Here is a 26912-nt window from a genome sequence, read left to right as displayed (position 1 = left end):
AAATAAATATAGTAAATATATACTATAATATTATATAGTTTAATAGTAAATATAGTGATTTATATTGCATTAGTTTTATTAGGTGGGTAGAGGAATATATATTTAATGCTTGTTATGAAATTATGTCAGTTTCTTTGTAAAGGTGCGTATAGTTTTTAACTTGTGTTTAGGCATTTTTTATACAGTGGGAGCCTGTGGTTAACAAGTCTCACTGTCAGAATATTTTCATTTAAGCAGAACAATTATAAATAAAATAATTATTATTTCTCACCAACAGCTATAAGTTTGTATAAATAATTTATTTGTTCCAAGGAAAATAGTTGTACACAGCAGTAAATTATCAAGTTTTTATTTATTATGGTTTTATATATTTGCATACTGTTGGGTACCACATTTCCAAGTAAATACCACACTTCTTTAGGGTTACTTTAGCTTATTTATTGAAACTGTTATGTTTCAATAAATAAGATAAACCCCCAAACCAACCCACCGGCCCACCTCAACTTTTCGATTTGATAATGCGGCCCTCGAATGAAACTAATTGAGTAGCCCTGCTGTACATCATCTGTCACTACAGTGAAAACTACACCGAGAGCCTTTCAGACTCCATACACCTGCCTTTACATTGTTTTCCTTTGTTGAACGAGTTTGGAACAGAATGCATAACTCGTGGAACATTAGATGATGTTTGCAAAATGAGGCAACTTTGTTCCTTTTCAAATATAGTGAGAATATTTAAACTTCTACAATGCAAAATATGATTTTTCTAAGGTGTTAATGCAGGTTACTGCCGTATGTTTTACAAATCTTTAAATTAATGTTTCATTCAATGTGTTACTTGCCGTTGCTTTGTCATTATTTGTTAAATGTAGCCTGTGTTACAAAATGTTACATTAATATCCTTTAACAGTTTACCATCAGAGTTAACTAAAACTGAAATCAAAACTAGGATAAATAAATAAATATAAGTCGCCTGCGGTCATACATCTGTCACGGCTTATGCTGCTGGAAGGAACACGGAGCCGAGGGATAAACGAAACAAGGATTTATTAAATAAAACATAAACAAGGTAAGTCGTAAATAACAGGTGGCAAGAGGCAAGTGGCAAGTAACAGGTGACAAGTAGACAAGTTGACATTTAGACGAGTAGACCCGACAAAACAGAACTGCAAGGACAAGGCTTAAGTAGAAGGGATAATTGGGGAAACACAGGTGGATGGCATGACTAAATTAACAGGGACATGGAACACATGGGGAAATGAAGAGACACACCTGGAAACTAATCAAACCAGACACGGAAGACAGAAACTGGGTCACAGGGGCAAAAACACACAAAATGAGTCCAGGTGTGACAGTACTCCCCCCTCCCGGTAGGTGCGTCCTCGCACCGTAGAAACAACAAAGGGAGGCGTGGGTGGGAACTTGGGAGGAGGTTCCGGTGGAGGACAGCCTCCCAGGAGGGGGCCAGCAGACAGGGACTACAGAGGAAGGAGCCAGGGAGGAGATGACGGAGGGAGGAGCCAGGGAGGAGACAGGAAGGATGTGAAGCAGGAGGTACCCAGCAGGACCCAGGCCACAGCCATAACGGCCCAAGGTGGGGCCGACGGTGGAAGGAGCCATGGAGGAGGAATGGTCACTGACTCCAGGGACTCGACCCACGGCAACGGAGCAAGTGGAGGAGGAGCCCGAGGCGGAGACGGAGAGCCGAAGAGCCAGGGTGACGGGGAGGAGCCGGAGGTCCTAGGCGGAACAGATGGCTCTGGTGACTGACGCGGCGATGTGGATCCGGAAGGCCGCGGTGAGGCCAGAGTGACCGAGGACTGAGGTGTAGCCAAGGGGATGAAGGAGCCTGACGGAGCCGGAGGGACGGAGGGATGAGGCGAAGCCGGAGGAGTGGAGTCCCGAGGCATAGGATGGACGACGCCAGACCAAGGCGGAACCGGAGGGACGAGGGAGCCAGGCAGAGCCTGCGGACTGCCGGGCCACGGCGGAGAGGAAGGAGCTAGGAGCCATGGTGGAGCCGACGGGTCAACGGGCCGAGGCGGAGTCCAGGCCTCAGAGGCTGGAGGCGGCGGTGAGGGAGACGCCGACCAAGGCGTCGCTGGAGGATGGAGGTCCCGCTGAGCTCGCACCACAATGATGGTAGGCTGAGGGCGAGCAGAGGGGCAGCCAGACGACAGCGGAGGAGGAGGCAGGAGTGGGTGGGAGGGTGGGAATTTTGGAGGAGCAGGCATTGGAGTAAGCTCTGGGGCTGGAGCCCTTCCTGGGCTTAACGGAGGATCAGGAGCCCGTCCTGGGTTTAACGGAGGATCAGGAGTCGTCCTGGGCTTAACGGGGGTTCAGGAGCCCGTCCTGGGCTTAACGGGGGTTCAGGAGCTCGTCCTTGGCTTAACGGGGGATCAGGAGCCCGTCCTGGGCTTAACGGAAGATCAGGAGCCCTTCCTGGGCTTAACGGGGGTTCAGGAGCCCGTCCTGGGCTTAAAGGAGGATCAGGAGCCCGTCCTGGGCTTAACGGAAGATCAGGAGCCCTTCCTGGGCTTAACGGAAGATCAGGAGCCCTTCCTGGGCTTAACGAAAGATCAGGAGCCCGTCCTGGGCTTAACGGAGGATCAGGAGCCCGTCCTGGGCTTAACGGAGGATCAGGAGCCCGTCCTGGGCTTAAAGGAGGATCAGGAGCCCGTCCTGGGCTTAACGGGGGAACAGGAGCCCGTCCTGGGCTTAACGGGGAATCAGGAGCCCTTCCTGGGCTTAACAGAGGATCAGGAGCCCGTCCTGGGCTTACAGGAGGATCAGGAGCCCGTCCTGGGCTTAACGGGGGAACAGGAGCCCGTCCTGGGCTTAACGGGGAATCAGGAGCCCTTCCTGGGCTTAACAGAGGATCAGGAGCCCATCCTGGGCTTACAGGAGGATCAGGAGCCCGTCCTGGGCTTAACGGAAGATCAGGAGCCCTTCCTGGGCTTAACAGAGGATCTGGCATAGGTGAATTGGAACCCCCCTCATTTTGACCCATTTGGCGCTCCATATTTTGCTCCCTCGTGGTGGGCAGTGTCGCCGGCTCTCGCACCTGGTCTGACGGGATGCTCTCTGGCTCTCCGTCATCGGTGGGCTCGGGCTTATGCCTCGTACCGTGGGGAGATTGTAGGCTGGGCTCTGGGTCCAGAGTGGACCTGGCGAGATCCTCCATTGGGCCGACCGTGAGAGGGGACCCATTTCTCACCAGATTCCACTCTATAAATGCGGCGAAATCCTCCCGAGGACCATCTTCGGGCGACAACGCTCTGCACCTAGGGTTCAGGCTGGCGTGATAAAAGGTGCAGAGCGCGTGGTCCGGGTAGCTGGTGGCATTAGCTAGCCAGAGAAACCGTCTGGTATGGTCCTCGAGAGACAGTCCCTCCTGCTCCAGCAGAAGGAGGAGGTATTCGGGGCGATAGAGGAGATCCATGAAACACTACGGAAAGAAAAAAGACTGTGAAAAAAAACGGAAAACAAAACGGAGGGAAAACACGCAGTTTTTAACTTTTTCAGGTCGGGTCTTCTGTCACGGCTTATGCTGCTGGAAGGAACACGGAGCCGAGGGATAAACGAAACAAGGATTTATTAAATAAAACATAAACAAGGTAAGTCGTAAATAACAGGTGGCAAGAGGCAAGTGGCAAGTAACAGGTGACAAGTAGACAAGTTGACATTTAGACGAGTAGACCCGACAAAACAGAACTGCAAGGACAAGGCTTAAGTAGAAGGGATAATTGGGGAAACACAGGTGGATGGCATGACTAAATTAACAGGGACATGGAACACATGGGGAAATGAAGAGACACACCTGGAAACTAATCAAACCAGACACGGAAGACAGAAACTGGGTCACAGGGGCAAAAACACACAAAATGAGTCCAGGTGTGACAACATCCACATTTTAATTTTAATTAATTTTAAGTAATAAAATACATTTAAACTGAAATAAATATGAATAAGATCTATATAGACAAAACTTACAAATTGACTAAAACATTAACAATTTAAAATGAAAACTGACAGATCAAATCCTTTAATCAGTGATGGCGACTAACACATATTCTGTCCCTGTGAGAGAGGACACTTCATTGCTCTTAATATCTGTAACAAGGAGTCGGAGGCGTTCGGATCCATATGCAGCATTTATTAAACAGAATGGTCATACAGGCAGAGATCAGGAATGGCGTCAGGTGTGTCAGGGATAACCAGAATCGTTACCAGAAACAAGCAGAGATCGGGACAGGCAGCGGAGAATCAGAGTCGGAATACACAGTCAAAAGGTCAAAACACAGGAATAACTAACACAGGGAAAAACGCTCGGAAATGTCAGACTGGCTAAACAAGACTTCGCCGTGAGTGAGAGTGATTGTGCTGCTTTTAAGTGTGTGTAAATGAGGTGCAGGTGTGGCAAGGAAATTGGCTGATGAATGAGGTGCAGGTGTGGCAGGGTGATTGTGATGCAGTGACTCATGGGTAATGTAGTTCGGGTGTGGTGCAACAGTTTGAGAGGTGCTAGTGTCCAAGTGACAACTGGTGGTGAATGGGTGGAATGGTCCTGACTGGAGTGCCCTCTACTGAAGCTCATGGGCACTCCATCTAATGATCGTGACAATAACAGCTTTAATTATGAGTTTCATCAGCGCTGACACAAACCAAACAGCCGCTAATGATTCCCAGTGATCCTCCGTTATCTGAGGATTCGGCAACAATTATTCACTCCTTGTGATGCCGAACACTGGGAATGTTGAAGGTTAAACGCAGGCCGAACACTTCACACCGCTCTAATTAGAGCTTCAGCGAAACTCTAATTAACTCGATCGTTCAATAATCATCTACCAGATCGGATGACCAACTTCAGTGCAACTATCTTAAATCAAGCGATCAATCAATAATTAATAAATACATAAATATTAACTATATTAAATACAAATATAAAAAGTAATGCAATGTTACATAAAACGTTTACTACAAATTTAATTTAATTTAATTTAATTTAATTTAATTTAATTTAATTTAATTTAATTTAATTTAATTTAATTGCTACACATTGCATCGTAGTGTATCGTTTAAAATCGTATCGTATTGTTTGTATATAGTATCGTATATATATAGTTTCTGAATAAAAAGATGTTTTAACACCAAATGTTTTATGCAGTAGTTTATGCAGCATAAAGAAATTATTTTTTGAAGTTGTAGACGAAACAGATTATTGGACTATGTTTAACAAGCCCTGGAATTAAAGTGACAGATGACAAAACTGCAGCAGGCTTATAGCGAACAGAACGATATTGCAATGTTTTTTCAATTATGAAATTAATTAAATTAATTAAAAAGACAACAGTCATTATTCAGAACAATTCAGTTCAATGTTGATTCAGGTGAGTTCAATAACAGCGTCACCAATTACGAAAACATTTCAATTTCAGCTGTAAAGCATCCGATAATGTGAGTGAATTCAAATCTATAATATTACTCGATATTAATTATCTTTTAAACCATGGAATGGGAATAATATTAATAAAATTACAGCTCTGATGCTGAATTCTGAGTATCAGATAATGGATAATTATCTTTATATTTATAATATTATATTATAATTAAGCAGCACACCAGCTACCACAACTATTTTTGTAAAAAAACAAAGAAGGTGCAAATAAATTATATAAAACAACAAATACAAAAAAGTTCATCTTTGGTAACACTTGTATGATGCATTATAAAAATATTAATAATTTGCATTCTAATGCATTGTATCTTAAATAAATGTAAAACGTTTGTCATGTGTTTTAATGCTTCACAAAGCTGTAAGTATGATAATGTATTATAACTGAGGCTACAATTATTCATTAGCTCATGCATTATAAGGTGCCTTACAAGACATAAATAATGCATTAAATACTTTAAATATTGCATAGTATTTAAAGGCTTTATTATTATTATTTTAAATAAAACTAAATCAGGTCTTCAATTAATAAAATCACATTGTATTTATAAAGCACTTCTAAACGAATCAATGCAGTCGAAGCAGTTTTCATGCTAAAAAAAAACAACCAATGAAATGAGACCTAAAAGTAATTTATAATAAGTAATTAATGTTTGTTTAAATAAATAAATAATCAATCTGAATTGTTGTCAGAGCTACATTACAATACTGGGACAAATGGGACGCTGGTTGATTTGAATGCAGTTCTGTCTTTAGCGATGCATTGAAAACATTTTATTTTCATTCTGGAATCGCTGTGATTTATAACACAGACACAGGAAGTGCACTCGATATCAGACGAGCGAAAGGCACCTTGGGGAATTTTATGCTCCACGACGAGACATCCTGGATCATTCCAGTCATATGCAAGTGTCAGTGCATATTAATAATGGCCTCGGTCCAATGCAGACGGCAGAACGCTTCACACGAACATCGAAAGACGTTTGTAGAGATACCTGAGTGACAAAAGCAGGCAGGACTGATTTGAGAGAAACATGGCAAATTTGTCTGATTTTAAACTATCTGTACTTGAGAAACAGCGCTGTGTAAGTCACTCAGGCTTGTTTTCACACATTGTGTGTCTGCTACAATACATTCTGGCAGATTTTATAAAGGATAAACAAGTGGAAGAAATCTCTGAATGCAGGAAGACAAAGCACACTCGCATTCAGGATACAATCAATCAATTAAACCCAAGTTTATATGATAAATACAAAAAGAAAGAAATCTAAAAGTAATCCAAAAGTACTCAGACTACATTACCTGATATTTGTAATCCAGATTATTTTACTAACTAGAATTTTGTAATCTGAAAGCGGGCCGGATTGATTTATGTTATTTTACAGTCAAGGTTGGCAGAGAAGAATGGCTCAGTTTTTCTTATTTTCCAGTTATAATATCTATAATTCCACCTGAGAAGCAGCGTTAAGTCATTAGGCCTGTTTTCACACATAGACTTGGTATTTTTGGCAGGTTTTTGTGCACAGGATGAAAAAAACACACTCAAGAGTGCAGTCAATACAGTGCTGCTTGCCAAGTTTGTGTTTTAGAGATGTTGGGTCTGTTGTGTTATAGTATACTTTTATTATTCTGTATCATAAGCACTGCATGCACGAGTGGCTTGTCTTATTGAAACCCTTTAATGAACCTGCAGAAACTGCTCAACTATATTCGTCTATGTTTTCTATCACTGAAATTACACTTTGCATTCAGAAATAATATATGGATGGATAAAAGCCCTTTCATATGTTTTATATACAGTATAAATGTTGAATATAAAAATGTGTGCGTATGTGGGTGTTTTGCTCTTGGCACTTTCTACTTTGGCAAAGTGTGTTTGACTGTATATACACACACACACACACACACACACACACAGATGCAGCTGCTGCCAAAGAAGCTCCCAGAAGTCTGTGTTGCTCAAGCTCAGTGTAATTAAGGCTTTTTTGCCTTTTAATTTTTAATTTAATGCATAACACTTAAACACAACACTAAGATAAATGAGTGAAGTTCTGTTCAAAGTTTTATCTGTAACCATAATCCATCTTCATCAATGGTTTTGAAGCAAATAAAAACTCATACATTCATAATAAACACACACGCACACTTAGACACACACACTTTTGCAAGATCAGCAACCAGAGTCCATGATCAAAGATCAACTCACATACTATCCATACTACATAGTCTATATAATGTGTATATATAGTATGCCAGATAGGGATCCAAATCTGATGCATTGCCAAGTATGCTTAAACACACAAGCCAATTTGTCATAATGACAAAATAACAGAAAAAACTGCATTAAATAAAAGTAGGTGAATAAAAATATATCAAAGTTGTCATTGTGCCAAACAAACCCAAATCACATACGATTTTTGGTGCATTAACATTGTGTGCATGAGTTTGGAGTAAGATGCAAATGCACACAATGAACCTAAATGTTTCAGTTAAAACATGTGACAAAGACGTCCGTGGCATCAATACATTTTATGTTGTTGAACAACTCAATGCCACATTGTCTTTCTACTCTACATACTCAAATCTAAGTACTTTCCCATCAGCAGCCAAGTACATACTTACAGTATGCATTATGCATTAGAAATATGCAAATTGGAAAACAGCTTGTTAAATCCAACTTAATATAATCCAAAGCTTTACTAGCAGCACCTGCACCTAATAGATACTGTGTTTGACCAGTGTCAGTGATAAAACAAAAAAAAACGATAAAAGATACAACTATAAAAGAGTTTTATGGTGTGAAGTCCGGTCGTAGATCTGTAGCTCTATAGAGATGATGAGACGAGTGGATCACAATCACAACACGCTTCACGCTTCGGTGTTTCTCAATGAGACGAGAGCAAGCACACGCTTCCATCACGCCTGCAGCACAACATGAGAATGTTTGTGTGGGAGGAACGACTGAAGGAGTCTGACCTCCATCACATACGGAGATCCAACAACATAAACTACACGCAAATGACACTGTAAACAAACACCACACAAATGACACATAGAACACTCAAATAACACACAAAATGATATGCACGAACAACATACACACAACTGACACTCATAACATGCAAACAAGACAAAAAACACACAAATGACATACAAAGAATGTGCAAACAACACGCAAAACATCATGCAAATAAGGCACGAAAAATAACTCTCAAATAATGCACAAACAATCAACATGCAAACATTGCACAAACAACACATAAACAACACAAACAACCGAGACGCATAATGACACACAAACAATGCACAAATACACAACATGCAAACTACATGCAATTGACTCACAAAGAATGCACAACAAATCAAACAATCAAATAAGACGCAAACAATGTGCAAAACTACACACAAATGACACAAAAAAAATGCAAAACATGCAAACAACATGCAAAATGACTCGCAAAGGATACATAAACAAACAACAAAACACACAATCCACATACAACACTCAACGATACACAAACAACATCCAAGAGGCATGCAAATGATACACAAAGAAACAAGCAAACAGTGCACAGCCTCCACAACAGGCTTTGGAACATTTTGCAAACTATGAATAACATTCAAATTACGACAAGATTTCTTTCTTTAAATATTAATAATAAATGTTCAAATAGTGTTGTTGAGGTTCAAAAGTTCAACTCTTTTGCTCAACAAGGCTGCAGTAATTTGATGAGTATTACACTTTAAAATAACCATGTTTTGTTGAAACTTCCACCATGAAATATACACCACGGAATAAAAAATGTATCCTTAGAACTGCAAATTTATGTCTAGCAATTGCAAGTTATAATCTTGTAATGTTTATATTTTGCAACTTCTTTTTTATAAGTCTCACAAAAAAATGTTTTCCTCTCTTTTGATTAATTTAAAGTGTCCTTGGTGAATAAAAATATGAATTTAATTGATTTAAATAATTTCTTTAACCACATCAACTCTGGGGACCCACCGGTGGGTCCAATATTATATGTGTCTAATTCTCAAAAAATCTAAATAACAGCTAAAGTGGTTAAATATAAAAACTGACAAACTGAGAAAATGAACAATTAAATATCTAAAAAACAAGTAAATGCTTCTTATTTAGATGTTTAGATATGGTAGAAGAGCAACAAACAGCAGCAGTCTTTTTATAATGCTGTGGTGCATGCTGGGAAATGTAGTCCTGCTGTGTGAAATCAGCAGATAATGTAGGTTACAGAAACCCTCTCTAACTCATGATGTGTGCTTCTTCACAGTAAAGGTGGAGATTCTCTCCTGAGGCGCTCGCAGCTATTTCAGGCTCACAGCAATCACTCCACGTTCAGATCAAAGCCGAAAAACACACTCCTGCACCCACTCACGCATGCAGCAGCCTTCCTGATCCACGCCAGCCATTCTTTATTAATAACAGTCCTATCTGAGCAGGAGTGTTTGAGTAAATGTAGGTTTCATAATGCATCATGCTCACAGTGTGTGCATGGATCATTAACAGATTAAGTGCAATAATGAGGTCTTAAGTGGAAATGCATTTCTGTTTCAGTGCGTGCTTTTGGATATTGTATAGTATCTGTATAATAAAAGAAATAACTTCTTATACAGTACAATGAATTCTCTTTCAAATATCATGTGTGCATATAAACATGCAAATATTTTAATATTTTATTTAATTTGATTATCATTGCAAAATAAATGACGCAACCGAGATACATTAAAACTTATAATTTAATAATATAGTTATTTTGTAAAGTGTCATAGGGTCCCTGAAAGACACTAATAAAACATATTATTATTGTTATAGATATTAAATATTAAAGCTTCCTTAATAAACAGAACGAACTACAATCCTGAATTCTGGTTAACAAGTAGTTTTTTTTTTTTTAAATCAATTGATAATTAAATTAATTGAAATTAAATGTTTCATGTTTTCATGAACTTTTTTCATGAGAAAAAGCATAAACTTTAATTGATTTAATTGAATATATTTGTAAAATAAATCAACTGTACAGTACTATAGTGAGTTGAAAACAGGTTAATAAAGACTAAATATTAAATTAATATTTTCCATTATTTTATTTTTTTACAGTATAAGCTGGTTTGTTGTACATTAAAATATATAGCCACTTTAAAAAATTTCCGTGACATGTTAAACAACTGTAAAATTAAATTAGTTATAAAATTAAATTAAATAATAAATACATTTTACTATTCACATACAGCACGAACCCTGCATTGTGGACATTACATTTATGCTAATCAAACTAAATTAAATAGTTAAATATTGTTTGTTTGCATGTGCATGTATAAAATGTAATATTTGCCAGCTCTTTTATATCTAATCTGTGCATATGTAAGCTTCTCTCCTACAAAAGATTTGGGATAAGGTGCCATACGAATGAATTCTGTAAAGAGCTTTTCTACTAAAACAGCACAAACTGCAGACCTGCATTCTGGACAATAATGCAATGCCTTTTCATATCCTGAGGTTTTCTGCTCAATTAACCCACTGAGCGCTTCCAAGCGATCTCAGATGCAATGGGCGTAAATGCGCTGGTATTAGATGCATGTGACCGTAAGAGAAACAGAAAGTGGCCGATGGGGGACTGGAGGCTTTTTATTAGCTCAGCAGCACACAGCCAATTAACTCACCAACACCACATGACAAAACACAAGAACATTTGCATGAGAAAAGATGATGGAAAGAGGGGAAAAACACATGCAGAAAAATATGATTTAATAGAAAATTGGAGTAAAAGTACAGCAGAAACAGATTCACTACATGCACAGCACTGCAGATTTAATTGCTGACCATCAAAACCAGAACGACAGAAACCACTTTAACTAGTGTAGAAAAGAAAATACTGTTAAAAGATTCAACTTAATCACATTTAATAAAAACCTTTATTTAAAAATAAACAATACAACTATTCAAATAAATAAATGAATGCATTTATTATTAAATAAACCATCTAACATAAGAGTAGAAAAATAGTGAAACATTTACATTTACTTATTCACATTAACTAAATAAATGAAATAATGAATGAATGAATAAATGAAAGTGTAAAATAAAAATGAAACTAAAAAACTAGGATTAAACAATAATAATGGATTTCCTAAATAATAGATAAATAATAATCATTTAAATAAACAAATAAACAGATAAAGTGATCAGACAATTGTATTAAAATATATATAAAAATAACACTATTTTGCAATATTATGCATTATTATTTATAAAATATTATTTAAGGTTTAGTTTTACTTCAATTAACTAACAAATTTTTAATTTAGCTCAATGACAAGGCATAAAACTAAATAACTTAAGTGGGATGATGTATAAAACAGTCTGGTTTCACATGAGCTTCTGTGTCAAACCAATGCAACTCGCCTCGTCCAATCACAGCAATGCACTCGAGCTGAAAGCATTCTGGGCCAGACTTCTGACCACATTTACTCTTTTGACATGCACACACTGCATGAATATACAGTTTCCCGCAGTTTTTGCATGCCATTTTAAAAAGCACACGTGATATTTATCTATATAGGATTTAGAACAAGCAGAAATCTTTGAGAAATAAAACGACAGATGAACGCAACACAAACGGCGTTAAAACTGTGTGACTCACGAGCGGAAGAGCGACGAGTGTTGGATGGGTTTGGACACGTCTCAGATACACAAGACGCCTGTGAGAGGAAACGCTCACATCAGGTTCAGCGACTGACTCTCTGCAGCGAGGATGCTGTCGCCATGACAACAGACATCACTTGGGCTAAAGATTAGCATGAGACTGACGCTAAACCAGCGGGACTCTCTGCTGATGGCAAACGTCCAGAATTAATCGTCGACTGATACGTGGACATTCTAACGGTTGCCAATGTAAGGTTGATGTGAATGCTGCAATTTGATAATGACAAATAAAATGTTCACAAAATTGCTATTTTATGAACAATCACTTGTTTTGCCAAATATTTACTTTATCTTAATTTTACTTTATCCTGTAAAAGATGTATCTAAGAATCAGCCAGTTTAGTGAACAAAAAAAATAAATAATCAATTAATCAACCTGACGAATACATCAGTCCAATTCATTTATTTGATCAAAAAATACAATAAAAATGTGAAATATTATTGCAAATAACAATAGCTGTTTTCTGTGAGGATATTTGTTCAAATGTAATTTATTTCTGTGATCAAAGCAGAATTTTCTGCATCATATTTCCAGTCTTCAGAGTCACATGATCCTATCCTATCCTCGCAATATTATATATATATATATACATATATAGGGCACTCCAACAGATCAAAAGTCACAGTTAAGACAATGTTACAAAATATTTCTGGTTTTATTCATCTGTGAATCCTGAAAAATAAAATATATCACAGTTTCCACAGAAATATTGTGCAGCACAACTGTGTTCAACACTGATAATAATCAGAAATGTTTCTCGAGCAGTAAATCATCATATTATTCTGATTTCTGAAGATCATGTGACACTGAAGACTGGAGGAATGATGCTGAAAATACAGCGGAGCATCACAGAAATACATTACACTTTAACACAGATTCACACAGAAAACAGCTGCTTTAGATCAGAATAATATTTCACTATTTTTACTGCATATTTGATCAAATAAATGCACCCATAATTTAAAAAAAATTAAAAATCGTAATAATTTCTAACTTTTGACCATTAATGTATCAGCAAATATGAACACACTGATCGGCTTTAAAACACTGAGGTCAAAGGTCATGTGTCTAATCAAAGGAGCTAATCAGGATTTCAACACAAATTCATCTGTTAGTTGTACTACACAAATGAGACATGGAGAAGTTATGTGATATATATATATGGAAACTGTATTATCACACAGCTATATCTAATCTATAAACGGATATATAATATATAAAACTTTATCTGCAAACAATTGCTGTAAGATTAGCTTTTTTACTTTACTTTAAAACAAAGATCACCTAAAATAAATTATAAAATATATTTTCTAAAATATAAAATGTATTTTAAAAAATGTATTTATTATGAAAGCATTTACTGCTTTCTGCTTTAATTTGAGTCAAAGTTTTCGTAATTTTGTTGTTTTTATTTTTGTCATTTTTGTTAGCGTTTTTATATATATATATATATATATATGTGTGTGTTTTTCTATATTTTATTAGTTATTTTATTGTATATTACAGGTATTTTATATTTATTACATACAAAAGTTTTAATAACTAACATAAAAAGCGTTTGAGTTTTCTTTTTATATTTTATTTTATTCCATTTTATTCCAAGTAACTATTTGAATGGTTTTAGATTTAGTTTATTATGATAACCCTAGTATCTGATTATGGCTAGCTGAGTAACAGGCAATATTTCATTAGTTCAAATGTGTAAGATTAATGAATCATCTATAAATCTGGTTATTTAAACGACCACATCCACTCAAAATTATACATTTCTCTTTTATGACAAAAATCATGAGGATATTAAGTAAAGATCATGTTCCATCAAGATATTTACTAAATCTCCTACATATCAAAACTTCATGTTTGATTAGTAATATGCATTGCTAAGAGCTTCATCTGAACAACTTTAAAGATGATTTCCTCAATATTTAGATGTTTTTGCTCCCTCAGATTCCAGATTTTCTAATAGTTGTATCTCAGACAAATATTGTCCTCCGAACAAACCACACATCACTGGAGAGATCATTTATTCAGCTTCAAATCATGTAGAAATCTGAATTTCGATAAATGGTTTTGTGGTCCAGGGTCACACATATGCATCACATTATGTTTATTACTAAAAACTGTGTAAAGCAAATGCATTGCAAAAAATATATATGCATCGTATGCATTATGCATGCATTTTACTCATTCAAAATATCAATTTCCTAAATCTAATCGTATGGACACGCTAGCAGAAGTGTGCGAGGTTGCTCTCATTACAGTAGGAAACGCAGGCTCCTGATCCAAGGGAATTGATAAAGAGCTCTGGAGGAGGCGCAGAGAAGCAACAAAGAGCGCTTTAGTTGCACTGGTGGAATGCATTTGCATAGTTTAGACGAGTAGCATCTGAAGCTCGCCGTGACCACAGACTTCACTAGCAGCCGACTCAGGGAATAACGCACAGCAGCCTTGTTTCCATTCATCCTGACGCTTAAAAGAACAGAGGCGTCACATGAAACAACGGTTCCCACACTTCATCATCATGCATGAAAAACCTTCAACCCATCTCCTCCTCAATTTCAGAAATTCCCATAATTAAAAAGATTTAAGCATACTTTTATAATGAGTGCTTAATAATGTACAGTACTTTCAATGAGTGAGACTGAATGCAATGTTCTCAGACACTATTGCATGTCATCTGCAATTAAATGAAAATGTATTATAGTTTAAATGTATAATAAAAGCAGTTATTTAAAATTAAGAGTGTGTTATTGTCCACTTAAGTGCATTTTAATATGCAGTGCAATATAATTACTTCTATTGTTAACTATAAGGTAATTCCGCTGAAACTTGTACGTCATGCATTTAAGTATATTTGTAATTACACATTTCTAATAATGAAGTTGCAATGTAGTGCATTTGAAAATGTAACTTTAAAAGACTTTTCATGTACGTATATGCACTGTTAGCCCGGACAAGTTGAATCTACTTAAAAAATGTGAGCAAACTGGTTGCCCTAAAATAATTAAGTAATGGTAACTTAAAAAAATCGAGTTAGTTTAACTTAAAAAGTTTAGTAATATCAATTACTTTGCAATTATTACAAATAGCATATTTAAGTTCAATGTACTAGCCTGGCTACTTAAAAAATGTGAGCAAACTGGTTGCCCTAAAAAAATTAAGTAATTGATAACTTGAGTAAACTTAACTTAAATTAAAAAAAGCAAGCAAACAACAGAAGAACATTTTCCCCCTCTTTTTATTTCAAAATACAACAAGAAACATTCCTTGCCTTCAAGTTTAAGAGGTTTCAAACTTTTGAAAGCATTTAAAACATTTAAAATGCTTGAAAGAGGCAAAATGTGAGAACAATTCTCCTGAGAACATTTTTTCCCATAAAACAACTGTATAAATGAATACAGATATAACATTAAAACTACAGTTTGCATTCACTTACATTCTTTCAAAAACAAAAGTTATGATCTTCACTTGAAAAACACATTTTCTGAGAATCCCAAGATTTATCTGCTTTCCTTTTAAAGAGGCCGCACAATTATTGGTCAAATTTTACTTCCAGCAGATATAGTCTGCTAAACTATCAGTGTGAGGAAACATGTTATTTTCAAAGTGCAACACTGCAAAGTTTCTCAGATCAGAAGGCAGAACTACAGAGCTACATCAAAACTAAATAAAACTTTGGTTTGAACAACCAAACTCTAAAGTAGCATTTCATCTCTTGGACAAAATGTAACCTGGGGCTTTTTTTCACATTACAGTGGATATTAAAGAACAATAAAAAAAAAAGAAGAAAACAAATTAGACATTCAGATGTCTTGTGTAGAGGAAGCCCTGTTACACTGTAACTGCCAGCTGATTTTTTAAAGATTGAATTTTAGGTGTCAACTCACCCTTTCCCAAGTTAAGAAATACCTGCTGGATGAAGTGAAAAGTGCTTTTCATGTACTTAGGATAGTCCAAGTGCAGGGCATAAATGAGTCCGAAGATGATGTGCACTCTGAAAGGGTTTAGCTGTGGACTTTCTGAATCCAGGCAGAGGATTCCCACTGGAATTTGGTGGTACAAGTCCTTGTCATTGACATCCTAACAAAGAAAAAGATTGACAAGACATTATCATGCCAGTTAGATAATACTGTGTTGTCAACTAACATATATATCCAACTAAAAATGAAAATCACCATACAATGTAAACTAACCGAAATGCATAAAAAATAAAAATAAAAAATAAAAAAACAATACCAGTCTTAAACGGAGTTCTTCGTTAACTGGATATTTTACACACTTTCAGTGCCAGTTGTGCACAAACTTTTTTGATTAGCTACCAAGCCACATTCACTGCAGTTTTGCTACCAATACGTGTAATGTATAAATCCCTTTATGGTAGCATTGTCCTTCAAACTCAAAAGACATTGGTAAAAGGTCTTTACCAAGGACCTTTTAGTATTTACCTTTTAGAAGCCTTTAAAGGACAAATCCAGTGAAAAATGAACCTAGGGGTATTTAACACATGGTTACCGAGTCGATCGTTCCCTGCGATGCGTTCCCTGCATGATCCATCTTGGAAAACAGTCTCGACTAATCGAGTCACGAACGCCGTGCTACGTTAGATTTCACAAACGTAACTCCTATCGACCAGCTATCCTATCGACGGCGTTCGTGACTCGATTAGTCGAGACTGTTTTCCAAGATGGATCCTGCATGCCAACACGTAATGTACTGTCTTTATAAAGTATCTTCTTATTAAACTGTCTGTATACTTACAAAGTTCTCAATGCTTCGGCTTGAATGTAAGGACCCTCATTATGTTACCGTGTTAGGCTATTTTGAGCCTTGTTAGTGGTATTAACTAGCGATTTAATTTTACTTACTCTATGCCCCATATACTAGTGTTATGAGCTAATCTGTTTTTTAAGATAAACTCTTCACATTCGATTATCATGAAAACGCATCGCAGGGAGCGATCGACTCGGTAACCATGTGTTAAATACCCCTAGGTTCATTTTTCACATAACTTACAGAGCAGGTCTTAAAGAATGCAGAAGGGTCATCACCCAAAATGACCGGCAGTCCACGAAGGCAAAGGGACCTAACATCTGTTGGCTCGGTGGTCTGGAAGATATTGAAATTTGTAAGGGATGCTCACATGTATGAACCAAATTACTGAGCTTCCACCAAATTTGTCAGATTTTGGGAAATAAAGAACAGGGCAAGACAAGATGACAAAAAGGAAGGGAGGGAGGAGAGAAAAGGGAGAGAACAGAGGAGTAAAGGAAAACAGATGAAACAAGAAAAGTGGAAGAGTATAGTGGAGAGGACAGGAGAGAAAAAAATTGGAGTCTGAGATTTAAGAATGAAAAGAAAAAGAAAAGAAGCCCAGAGGAAAGACAAGAAAAGAATAAATAGAATAGATGAGAAGAAAGGAGGGAAATTACAACAGGAAAAAAAAGGGGGTAGATTGATGTAGACAAGTAAACCCACCTTTGTCTGACGTAAAAGTTCAGCCGAAAGCTGGCTGGCGAGGCCTTTCTTCTTCCTGAAGATTTCCATCAGATTTGGAGAGTAACGATCAAGTGCATCAAAGAAGTTCTCTCTAAGACTTTTCCCCACCACTCTCTTGAACTCATAATAAACCTAAATAAAGGTAAAAAAACAAAAAAAAAACATAGCAAACCATATTGGCTTACCATTACCACATCTATGACCACAATGCTACATGATTTCAGTCACAGTTTATGACCTAAGTGGTCATAAATACCCATTTTTATTTATACATGCGTTTACTCAAATACTCAAGTTAAAAAACAAAAACTTACCTGACTTGTAAACAGAGAAGGCCATCGAAGAACCATCTTGCTGATGTCAGGCTTTTCATTGACAACTTCTTTTCTGCGAATCGCAAACGTCATGTCCATGTGTTTCTTAACAAGGGATCCATTTGGCTTCGTCTTTTTCATTTCATTAACAAGGACCTGACGAACTCTTTCCAGGTTTTGGTCATCTATGCCCTCTGGATTTTCAGGTAGGAAATTTATTTCCCCTTTCTTTGGCTTCTTGATGTCTTTGTTGGGAGGGTTGCCATCTGTAGTGTGCCTCCCACGTTTACCTCCATTCACAGTGACTTCAAGTCGACCCAGCTGTCGCATTTTGTTCCTATAGTTTCCCATCTTGAATTTTAAACTATTTTTCCATCCTTCCCAACCAGAGGATGAGCCTTGCTCTTTCAGACATGGGTGTGACTGTACTAAGGATTTTGCAACAGCTTCAAATTCTTCCTTCGTTGCATATGCTTTAAATTCATACATGGACTCAGCCAGCTTCTCAAGAATGTCGTGCTTCATCTCTTTCATTACTTTCAGATTTGTTCCATCCTTCAGATACAGCAGGTTAGCTTGACGAAGTCGATACTCGACATCAACCGAAAATTTTGGAATGTGAAATGTATCTGGCCACTGAGAACTTCTAACCAGAGAGGAGTTGGACAGGATCTCAGTGTCTGCCTGGCTGCTTGTTTCACGAAAACATTCAGTTTCTGCAGGAATTGGTGTGAGATTAATTACAGGGATGATTTTGATGGTTGGTTTTGCTGGAAGCTCAGAGATATCTGTAAGATTGCACAGTTCGTTGTTAAATTCCGGATCTTGGTACTGTAAAGTGAAGCTGTAGTTTGTTTGAAGATTGTCTTTGAGCCACTCAGTCAAATCTTCAAGTCTGTCAGGTTGTGTTGTCATAGTCATTTTTCGTATGTCTCCCTCAGAGACAATAACTCTCATGGTTAATTTCTGTTGGACAGCCATCTGGGAAAAAATCAGATATTTTTAGCAAATAACTAATCGTCTCAGTGTTACCATAAGTTATCCTTGCACCTTGTATGCTGACAATGGGAAGACATCATTCAACGCTGAAATCCTAACCACACACATTGTGAAAAAGTGAAGTGACATTCAGCCAAGTATGGTGACCCATACTCAGAATTTGTGCTCTGCATTTAACCCATCCGAAATGCACACACACAGAGCAGTGAACACACACACACACACTGTGAGCACACACCCGGAGCAGTGGGCAGCCATTTATGCTGCGGCGCCCGGGGAGCAGTTGGGGGTTCGGTGCCTTGCTCAAGGGCACCTAAGTCATGGTATTGAAGGTGGAGAGAGAACTGTACATGCACTCCCCCCACCCACAATTCCTGCCGGCCCGGGACTCGAACTCACAACCTTTCGATTGGGAGTCCGACTCTCTAACCATTAGGCCACGACTTCCCCATTGTGGTGGAATCACTGCAGAGAAGCTGGTAAGATCTCAAATGCTCATGGTACCATGCTGTCATTTTGTGGCAGACAAACAAAATTTCTGTGTTAGCAGCAACAATCTTCTCAATCTGGGCAAATTCAGAGAGACCAGAGCATGAGCCGGTAGAGAGAATCATGCCTGGATGATACTTGATACCATCTAAAGAGACTGCTGACACATCAAGAACTGATCCAGACTGTGTAATGTTTTGAGCAATTACACTCTGAACATTCAAAGGGAAAGAGGCAAGCAAAACTGGGGTGACCTTTGCCATCTCAACTGATGGTTTGAAAAATGAGCTACAATCAAGATGGTTACAATCAACTGATTGCTTTCTGGTGTTTGGTAGCAAGTGTCATTGCAACATTTTTGAAATTCTGTGTAGTGCGAATTGCCTTTTTAAAGAACTTATGCTTTCCCTCAAATCGCATTGTCCAAACTTCACACAGGGGGCCAAATGTTCTTATTAGCTGAGGGTAATGTTCCACGTAGTGGTGTTTTGGCTTTAAATGAAAATCTGGAAATGTTGACTGCAGCAGCTGTCTGTGCTCTGCTATCTTACTTTCCAGGAAATGCAGTGTCTCTTCAGTATGCCTTGGTGCCACAGCTAGCTCAATAATGTCTTTGAGAAGCATGAGAATTTCCCAAGTATCATCACCCTCAGGGACATATTTACCAATGAGAAACGGAAGAAGCCGTATGAGACACCAATTCTCATGGGCATTTCCACCAATGGTCTCTTTGATGGAAAATCCCTTTCCAATCACCTGCGGTCTGTCAATTTTGTCAGTAAACGTGTAATTAAAGTACCTGATGGCATGATTTAACACATCTAGAGTGAAATAAGTCTTGCCTATCAGGTCTTTAAGACACAGGGACAACTGGCATAAGTGAACTTTTAAGGCATTGAATGATTTAAATGTGCATAGACATTCCTGATGCAAACAAGGAAATGGCTCAGTTCTAGCATAAGTTCCATGTTTGAGTCTATAATGTCTAAATAACTGTGATCTTTTTTCACAGTTAACAGGACAATACTTACACTTCCAAAGCATTTCTTCCTGTCATCTGCAACACAAACAAGATAGTTTATCATTAGAGGGCATCCATCCGTTTTTTAATGTATTACATTTTAATCAATGACAACTTATTCCATTTAAAAAAATGTCTTAACATCAAAATTAAAAAAATTTCTAACTTAAATTTGATTTCTAACTTAAATTAGATTAAATTATTTCCTAGCTTAAATTCACTCACCAGATTTAGTAAACTGTGGTCGTCATGTCTCACTTCGAAGGAAACCTCGTTGTATCGGTGTCGAACATGCAGGGGTTAAAATGGGAACGCCGTGCGCGAGTGAGAAAACCACATAGTTAACAGGTGAAAATGTCACGACCGGTTTAAAGCATGTTATTACTCACAAACAAACCCTCAACAATAAAAAATAAACGCAACACGAAAAAAGTCAGATGAATTCCTCAGGAGATCGAGCGAGATTGTGTTCACTAACGTTACACGCGTTAGTGAAAGGGGGTTTTGGGGCATTTTTTTTGTCCCAAACTGTTTAAAACAATGTTTTCACACTACTCACAAACATCATTTTGATGGAGAGAGAGAAAAAAAAAAAAATGAACAGACAAACTATGTCTGCTAGATTCGCCTGGCACGTGTTCAAGCGGTACATTGGGAAAAAAGTCCAAAATTACTTAAAACAACGTCTTCACTACTCACAAACAAAAATCGGTGAAAAATAGAAACAATAAACTGGCTTAAACATTTGCTTTCTAACTACTCACCAGCAGCTCTATGAATTCGTATACACTTTCAACCATGAGAAAATGGCGTTGCTTGCTTGACTTGCAATAGCTAACTGTGCGTGTGTGCGTGCGTGACGTGATGCGTGTGTGTGTGGGGGGGGGGGGGGGGGCGTGGTTAGTACACGAACTTTACAATTTGAATCCATTAAACTTAAAGTTTTCCACTCATTCAAATATGTCTACAAAAGTAGTAGAATTCACTAACATTTTTATAGTAATGCATTCAAAATTAAATAATTTAAGTATGTTGTAATTAAAGGGTCACTCCACCCATTTGCATTAAGAGGTCCATTGTTAGAAAACCAGTCATACTATTGAATGGTTGTGCAACATTCTCTCATTTTCCCCTGAGACGAGAGAAATCCACTATTTACCTTTTTCACTTCCTCCTACAATGACGCAAAAATCGTCATTTGACGTCATTGTAGGAGGAAGTGTAAAAAGGGTGGATTTCTGTAAAGACTACAAGCACAAGTAGTCTGCCCATAGGGGGTTGTACCTAATGCGCTAACAGACCTATCACAGATCAGTGCCCGTGCGTTTGATTTCACCGGGAGAAACTTGGAGGAAAATACTGATTTTTCAGATGGAAGCATTGGGGAGGATTTTGATTTAGACGAAGTTATGTTAGAAACGGATGTTCGTGGCTACCTTTATGAGCCACAGTACAGCGACGAGCAGCTACAAAACATGAAAAGCGTCAAACTAACACAGTAAAACATGGTTGATTTACATCGATAATAGCAAACTTATATATAACTTTTAGCTAAGTGTCTAACGTTACATTATTACGTTACATACTAACTTTACTTACTCATTTCTTGACAAGTGTAACGTTAGTTACTGAGGCAGACACATTAAAACAACAAGCGAGCAAAACATACAAGATATTTAGTTCGTAAACAGAAAAATCATAGGAGATGTGTTTCTTTACAGCAGACGACTATGTCAGTGTGTGTTCTCAGTAGCCACTAGCTGCTAATAGAGTCTAGTCAGAAATAACATTATCTCCAGGCAAATGCGTTTAGTGCTGCTAGTGCTGGTGGTTCCCGACGTTCCTGGCTTTTCGTCGTCGTCGTCGTCGTCTGGCAAGGAAAATACTGAAGGAATTGCGTTTTTCAAAAGCGCGGGTCTCTTCAATCCTAGGAGGTTAGGCGCATAATCTTCGGGCTTGAAATGTAAACTGCACACCGTCTGATTTTTTAGTGCTTCAAGTGTTGTGTCCTCACCGAACTTAGGGTTATTGATAACGTTAGCCCGTAGCCACTTTTTGCACAAGTTCGTATCTTTCGGGAATCTGTGCATACTTTTCCTTGTTCTTGAACAACATCCCGGTACTATGCAAGTGCACACCATTTTGTCACAAAAACATTAATTGGGTCGCAAAATAACTCTTCACAACAAATTGTGCCAAATAATTTACAATCGGTAGCGTAGAGGAGAGCTCAACTAATCCACATTGATGGGCGGAGTAGTGGGAGTGGCCTGCGGAGCTGAGTATTGCAATGCACTATGGGGATTGTTGTCTACAGTCCACAAGCTGTAAAAAGTTATTTTCTGCCTTTTATAGGCCCAGAAGGACCAAAATAAAAAAAAATGATACTATTCTACTACATATATGACCCACTTTCAATACACATTCATGTCTCCACGGGTGGAATGACCCTTTAAATTGTTAATTAGATATAAAATCCCGGCTAACAGTGTGTTTATTAGGTTTATTAAAACAGTGATTTAAAGTGTACTTTAAAGTTCAGTTGTATCTTTGACATCATTACACAGGTCAATTTTTAAAAGTCTGCTTTATTAGGAAACCCTCATCAAAGTGTCTCTCTTTAAGTGCACTTAAAAGGCTTTTTATTTAATAGATATTATATTAGTTGCACATGCAGTTTTTATTATATTTTAAAAGATAAGAAGTACACAATTAAGCACACTTCTTTTTTTTTTACAAGAAAACAGTTTTAGTAATAAGCTTCTTCTATAGAAGGAAAAAAACCACGCAAAAATGAATGAATGATGAAAATGTTGTAAACTGTGAAGCATAATAAAAAGTATTTTAAAAACTGAAAATAGGTTAAAAACTCTTTTTTTCCCATTAATATACAGAAATGGCCTAAACATTTGTAGAAAATATATTAATGTAAATATATTCTATCAAATATAATTTTTTGTATATTGTGATATGTACGCATGTAAAATACATAAAATACATTTGTAAATATTAAATCATATGTAAATATTAAATAATATTAACAGATGTAACGCTTGAGTTTAATCATGTATTATATGAATTGGTAAAATTTTCATTAAATATGATTGATAAACATATTCTTAGAAGTATTTTTCATTATTGTTAACTAACTTATGTTACTAACAAATGTAATATTATTGTAAAGTGTTACTAAATTAAACCAATATAATATAATATAATATAATATAATATATATTTGATTAAATATTTACATTAATATATTTTCTTCCATAGCATGTTTTACATTTTGGCATATGAAGGTTAAAACTATATATACTTTATATATGTTTTCAACATATATTTAGCATTTATTTAATATATTTTGAGAGAAAATGCTGTATTGGAAACCAATGATAGTTAGTCATTTATGACTAACAAATATGCAACACGTTTAGTTTATTACTTTAATTTAAAAAGCATGGACATTTTATATACACTTCAAATACATGTATCTTAAATGTAGGTTTTTTTTGGAGTAAATTGTTGTTTCTTTACTGAAATAAGCATCATTGTGATGTTTTTATCAGCTGTTTGGACTCTCATTCTGACGGCACCCATTCACTGCAGAGCATCCATTGATGAAACACTGATGCAATGCTACATTTCTACAAACCTGATGAAGACACACACTCATCCTGATCTTGGATGAACTGAGTGTGAACACATTTTCAGCACAGATGTATTTCTGGTGAACTACTCCTTTAAGTGTCCCTGTTGAGTGCATAGGGAGCAGAGAACACTTGAAGCGAATCTATAATTAACACTTATTAGGGAGCATATACTGCTGCGCATCTCAGAGCGTGTTGGCATTCACCAGCGTCTCACACCATCATTTCCATTCCTCCATGGGCTCTGAAGTCATTGATTTTAAAGTGCATTCTCATGGATCAGCGAAACCCGGCTCTGCCCAAACTCTATTATCCTATTAGCCCCTCAGAGACACATGCGTGCCCCTCTGGATGTAAACCGACTCCAGAAACAAAAGCCATGTAGTTGATATTACGCCCACCATCTCAACGCGTGTCTCGCCAATCAGATCAGCTCTGAGCAACAGCGGCCCACAGTAAACAATGCTTAGATGTTTTCTCTCGTGACATTTGCACATTACGACTCATGGCCACTCAAAGCTCTGGTTAACCCACACTACACTACTAGAACGCCACTAGTTGCTTAGTGCACGAAGAGAGAGGCGAGAGCTCGACATATGCAGATTTCAGACACTAGCTGTGACATTTACAACACATTAAACAGCATCCATACAGCTTTTCGACAACGTTTCTCTAATGCAAATTAAAATGCATGAATGTCTCTCCATGCTGCCTTCATTAAATGAGAGAAAAGCCCAATGGATTAACTGTTTAGAATGCAAAGCAAAGCATACTTTTTGCTTCTAGATTGGGAATAATTAAGCATTTCTACAGCGTTTCTTTAATGCAATGCAATGACTTCCATTAAATGTGCGGGAAACCCGTTGGATGAACTGTTTAGTATGCAACTGGGACATCTGCAATAGATATACTTACTATTTGCATTATTTTACTTTGTGGATTGGGAATATTAAGGGATTTCTACTATGTTTCTTCAGTGCAATTAAATAACTTCTGTTGCATTCCCATAATGTTTCTTTAAATGCACTGCAATGACTTCTGTTGTGTTTCTACAGGGTTTCTTAAATGTAATGGAATGACTTCAGTTGAATGTGAGGAACCCAGCAGATTAACTGTTTAGCATGCAATATACACAATTGCGATATAGATATACTTGCGATTTGCATTATTTTTCCTTGTGGATTGAGAATATTAAGTTATTTCTACAATGCAATTAAATACTTTCTGTTGCATTTCCACAGTGTTTGTTAAATGCAATGCACTGACTTCAGTTGAATGTGAGGAACCCAATGGATGAACTGTTTAGCATGCAATGGGCACATTTGCAATATTTTTCCTTGTACATTGGGAATATTGAAGCATAGTGTTTCTTAAATGTGTTTAGCATGCAACATGCACAATAGATATATCATGGCTATTTGCATTTTTTTTCTTGTGGATTGATAATATTGAACTATGTCATGCAATGAAAATGCACATGATGACTAAATTTTACACCTAAAAAAAACTTTTGCAATTAAAATGATTGTGGTTTCTAATTCTAAAAGGTTCAACTGTTATTTCCGGTGAATCAGTGAGGGATCTGGTGTTTATAATGAATCGTTTTTCCTTCTAAAAACCTGTGGATCGGTTGTTGGGAAGATCTCGTGCTGGATGGTTTGAGAAATGGCACCTGTTCAGACGCACACACGGAATGTTGACTGGCATATAAATGCATCTGCATTAGCTGCTGGCACTTACCATACACTCCCTGGCATGAGATGCCCTCCAAAACGAGCGTCAGGATCCCCAAAACGCTCAAAATCCCATCCATCCTCACGTGCCTTTCAACATATCCAGATTAAAGCGCCGGAGTCTCTCCAGAACGTGGAAGAAAAGCCGCAGATGTCACGAACCGCTTCAGACCCGCGTCCTCGCAGGGAGCTCGTGATGTGGACTCGGAGCAGTGTTTATTCTCCGGCTCGGATCAGGCTCGGTGACGGTGTGTCTGCGGCTGGCATCGCTTCATCCGATCCGAGGCTCTGAGCGTCTCAGTGACGCTGTGGATGCTCGTGCGCGTGCAGCATCAGGACCAGCGGCGTCGGGGACGAGCAATGCGCGTGCACCTGGCTGTCCGTCATCGCCCCGAGCAACAATTGAACTCTTCGGAACCGAACACTGCCGTCGAGTTGCGCAATTACGCGCTCCGTGAAGAGAGAGAGAGAGAGACGGAGAGAGAGAGAGAGAGAGAGAGGGAGGGAGGGAGAGAGAGAGAGGGAGGGAGACAGAGAGAGAGAGAGAAAGAGAGAGAGAGAGAGAGAGAGAGAGAGAGAGAGAGAGAGAGGGAGACAGAGAGAAAGAGAGGGAGAGAGAGAGAGAGAGAGAGAGAGAGAGAGAGAGAGAGAGAGAGAGAGAGAGGGAGAGAGAGAGAGAGAGAGAGAGAGGATCGAGTTCATGGCTGGATCTCAGAAATCATCTAGATGCTAGTTCAGCTGATGTATGCGTTTAAAATGGATTCGTCCTTTGTTTCTTTCTCTTCTGGGAAAACAACCTAAATATAAAATGCACATGCAATCAAACTCTCCCAAGAATTTCCCCAGACAGAAGGAATAAACTATATATAATATACAGTAGATGTATCTCACAAAAACATGTCCAAAACAAGACTGATTTAAAATCAAAAGAAAGAAAAGAGAAAAATATATATATTTACATATCAACTTTATGTACAAGTATATTAAGATTAATTTCAGGATAGCATAGTGACATTCTCATTACTGTACAGCA

At 37.7% G+C, this 26912-nt stretch overlaps 1 protein-coding gene across 4 annotated transcripts in view; it reads right to left on the bottom strand.

Moving 5' to 3' along the window:
• Positions 1-26019, bottom strand: part of LOC132106368 (MAM domain-containing glycosylphosphatidylinositol anchor protein 2-like) — a 121058-nt gene extending 95039 nt beyond the window's left edge. For all 4 annotated transcript variants that reach the window (XM_059511983.1, XM_059511985.1, XM_059511984.1 and 1 more), the window contains exon 1: positions 25887-26019. In XM_059511983.1, coding sequence (XP_059367966.1) covers positions 25887-25959 — 73 coding nt within the window. In that variant the 5' untranslated portion in view covers positions 25960-26019. The remainder of the gene's footprint in view (positions 1-25886) is intronic.
• Between the last annotated feature and the right edge of the window lie 893 nt (positions 26020-26912).

Source organism: Carassius carassius, chromosome 27 (assembly GCF_963082965.1).
Source record: "Carassius carassius chromosome 27, fCarCar2.1, whole genome shotgun sequence".
Classification (NCBI taxonomy): Eukaryota; Metazoa; Chordata; class Actinopteri; order Cypriniformes; family Cyprinidae; genus Carassius; species Carassius carassius.
Note: the sequence above shows the minus strand (reverse complement) of the source record. Positions and strands in the feature narration are given on the sequence as shown.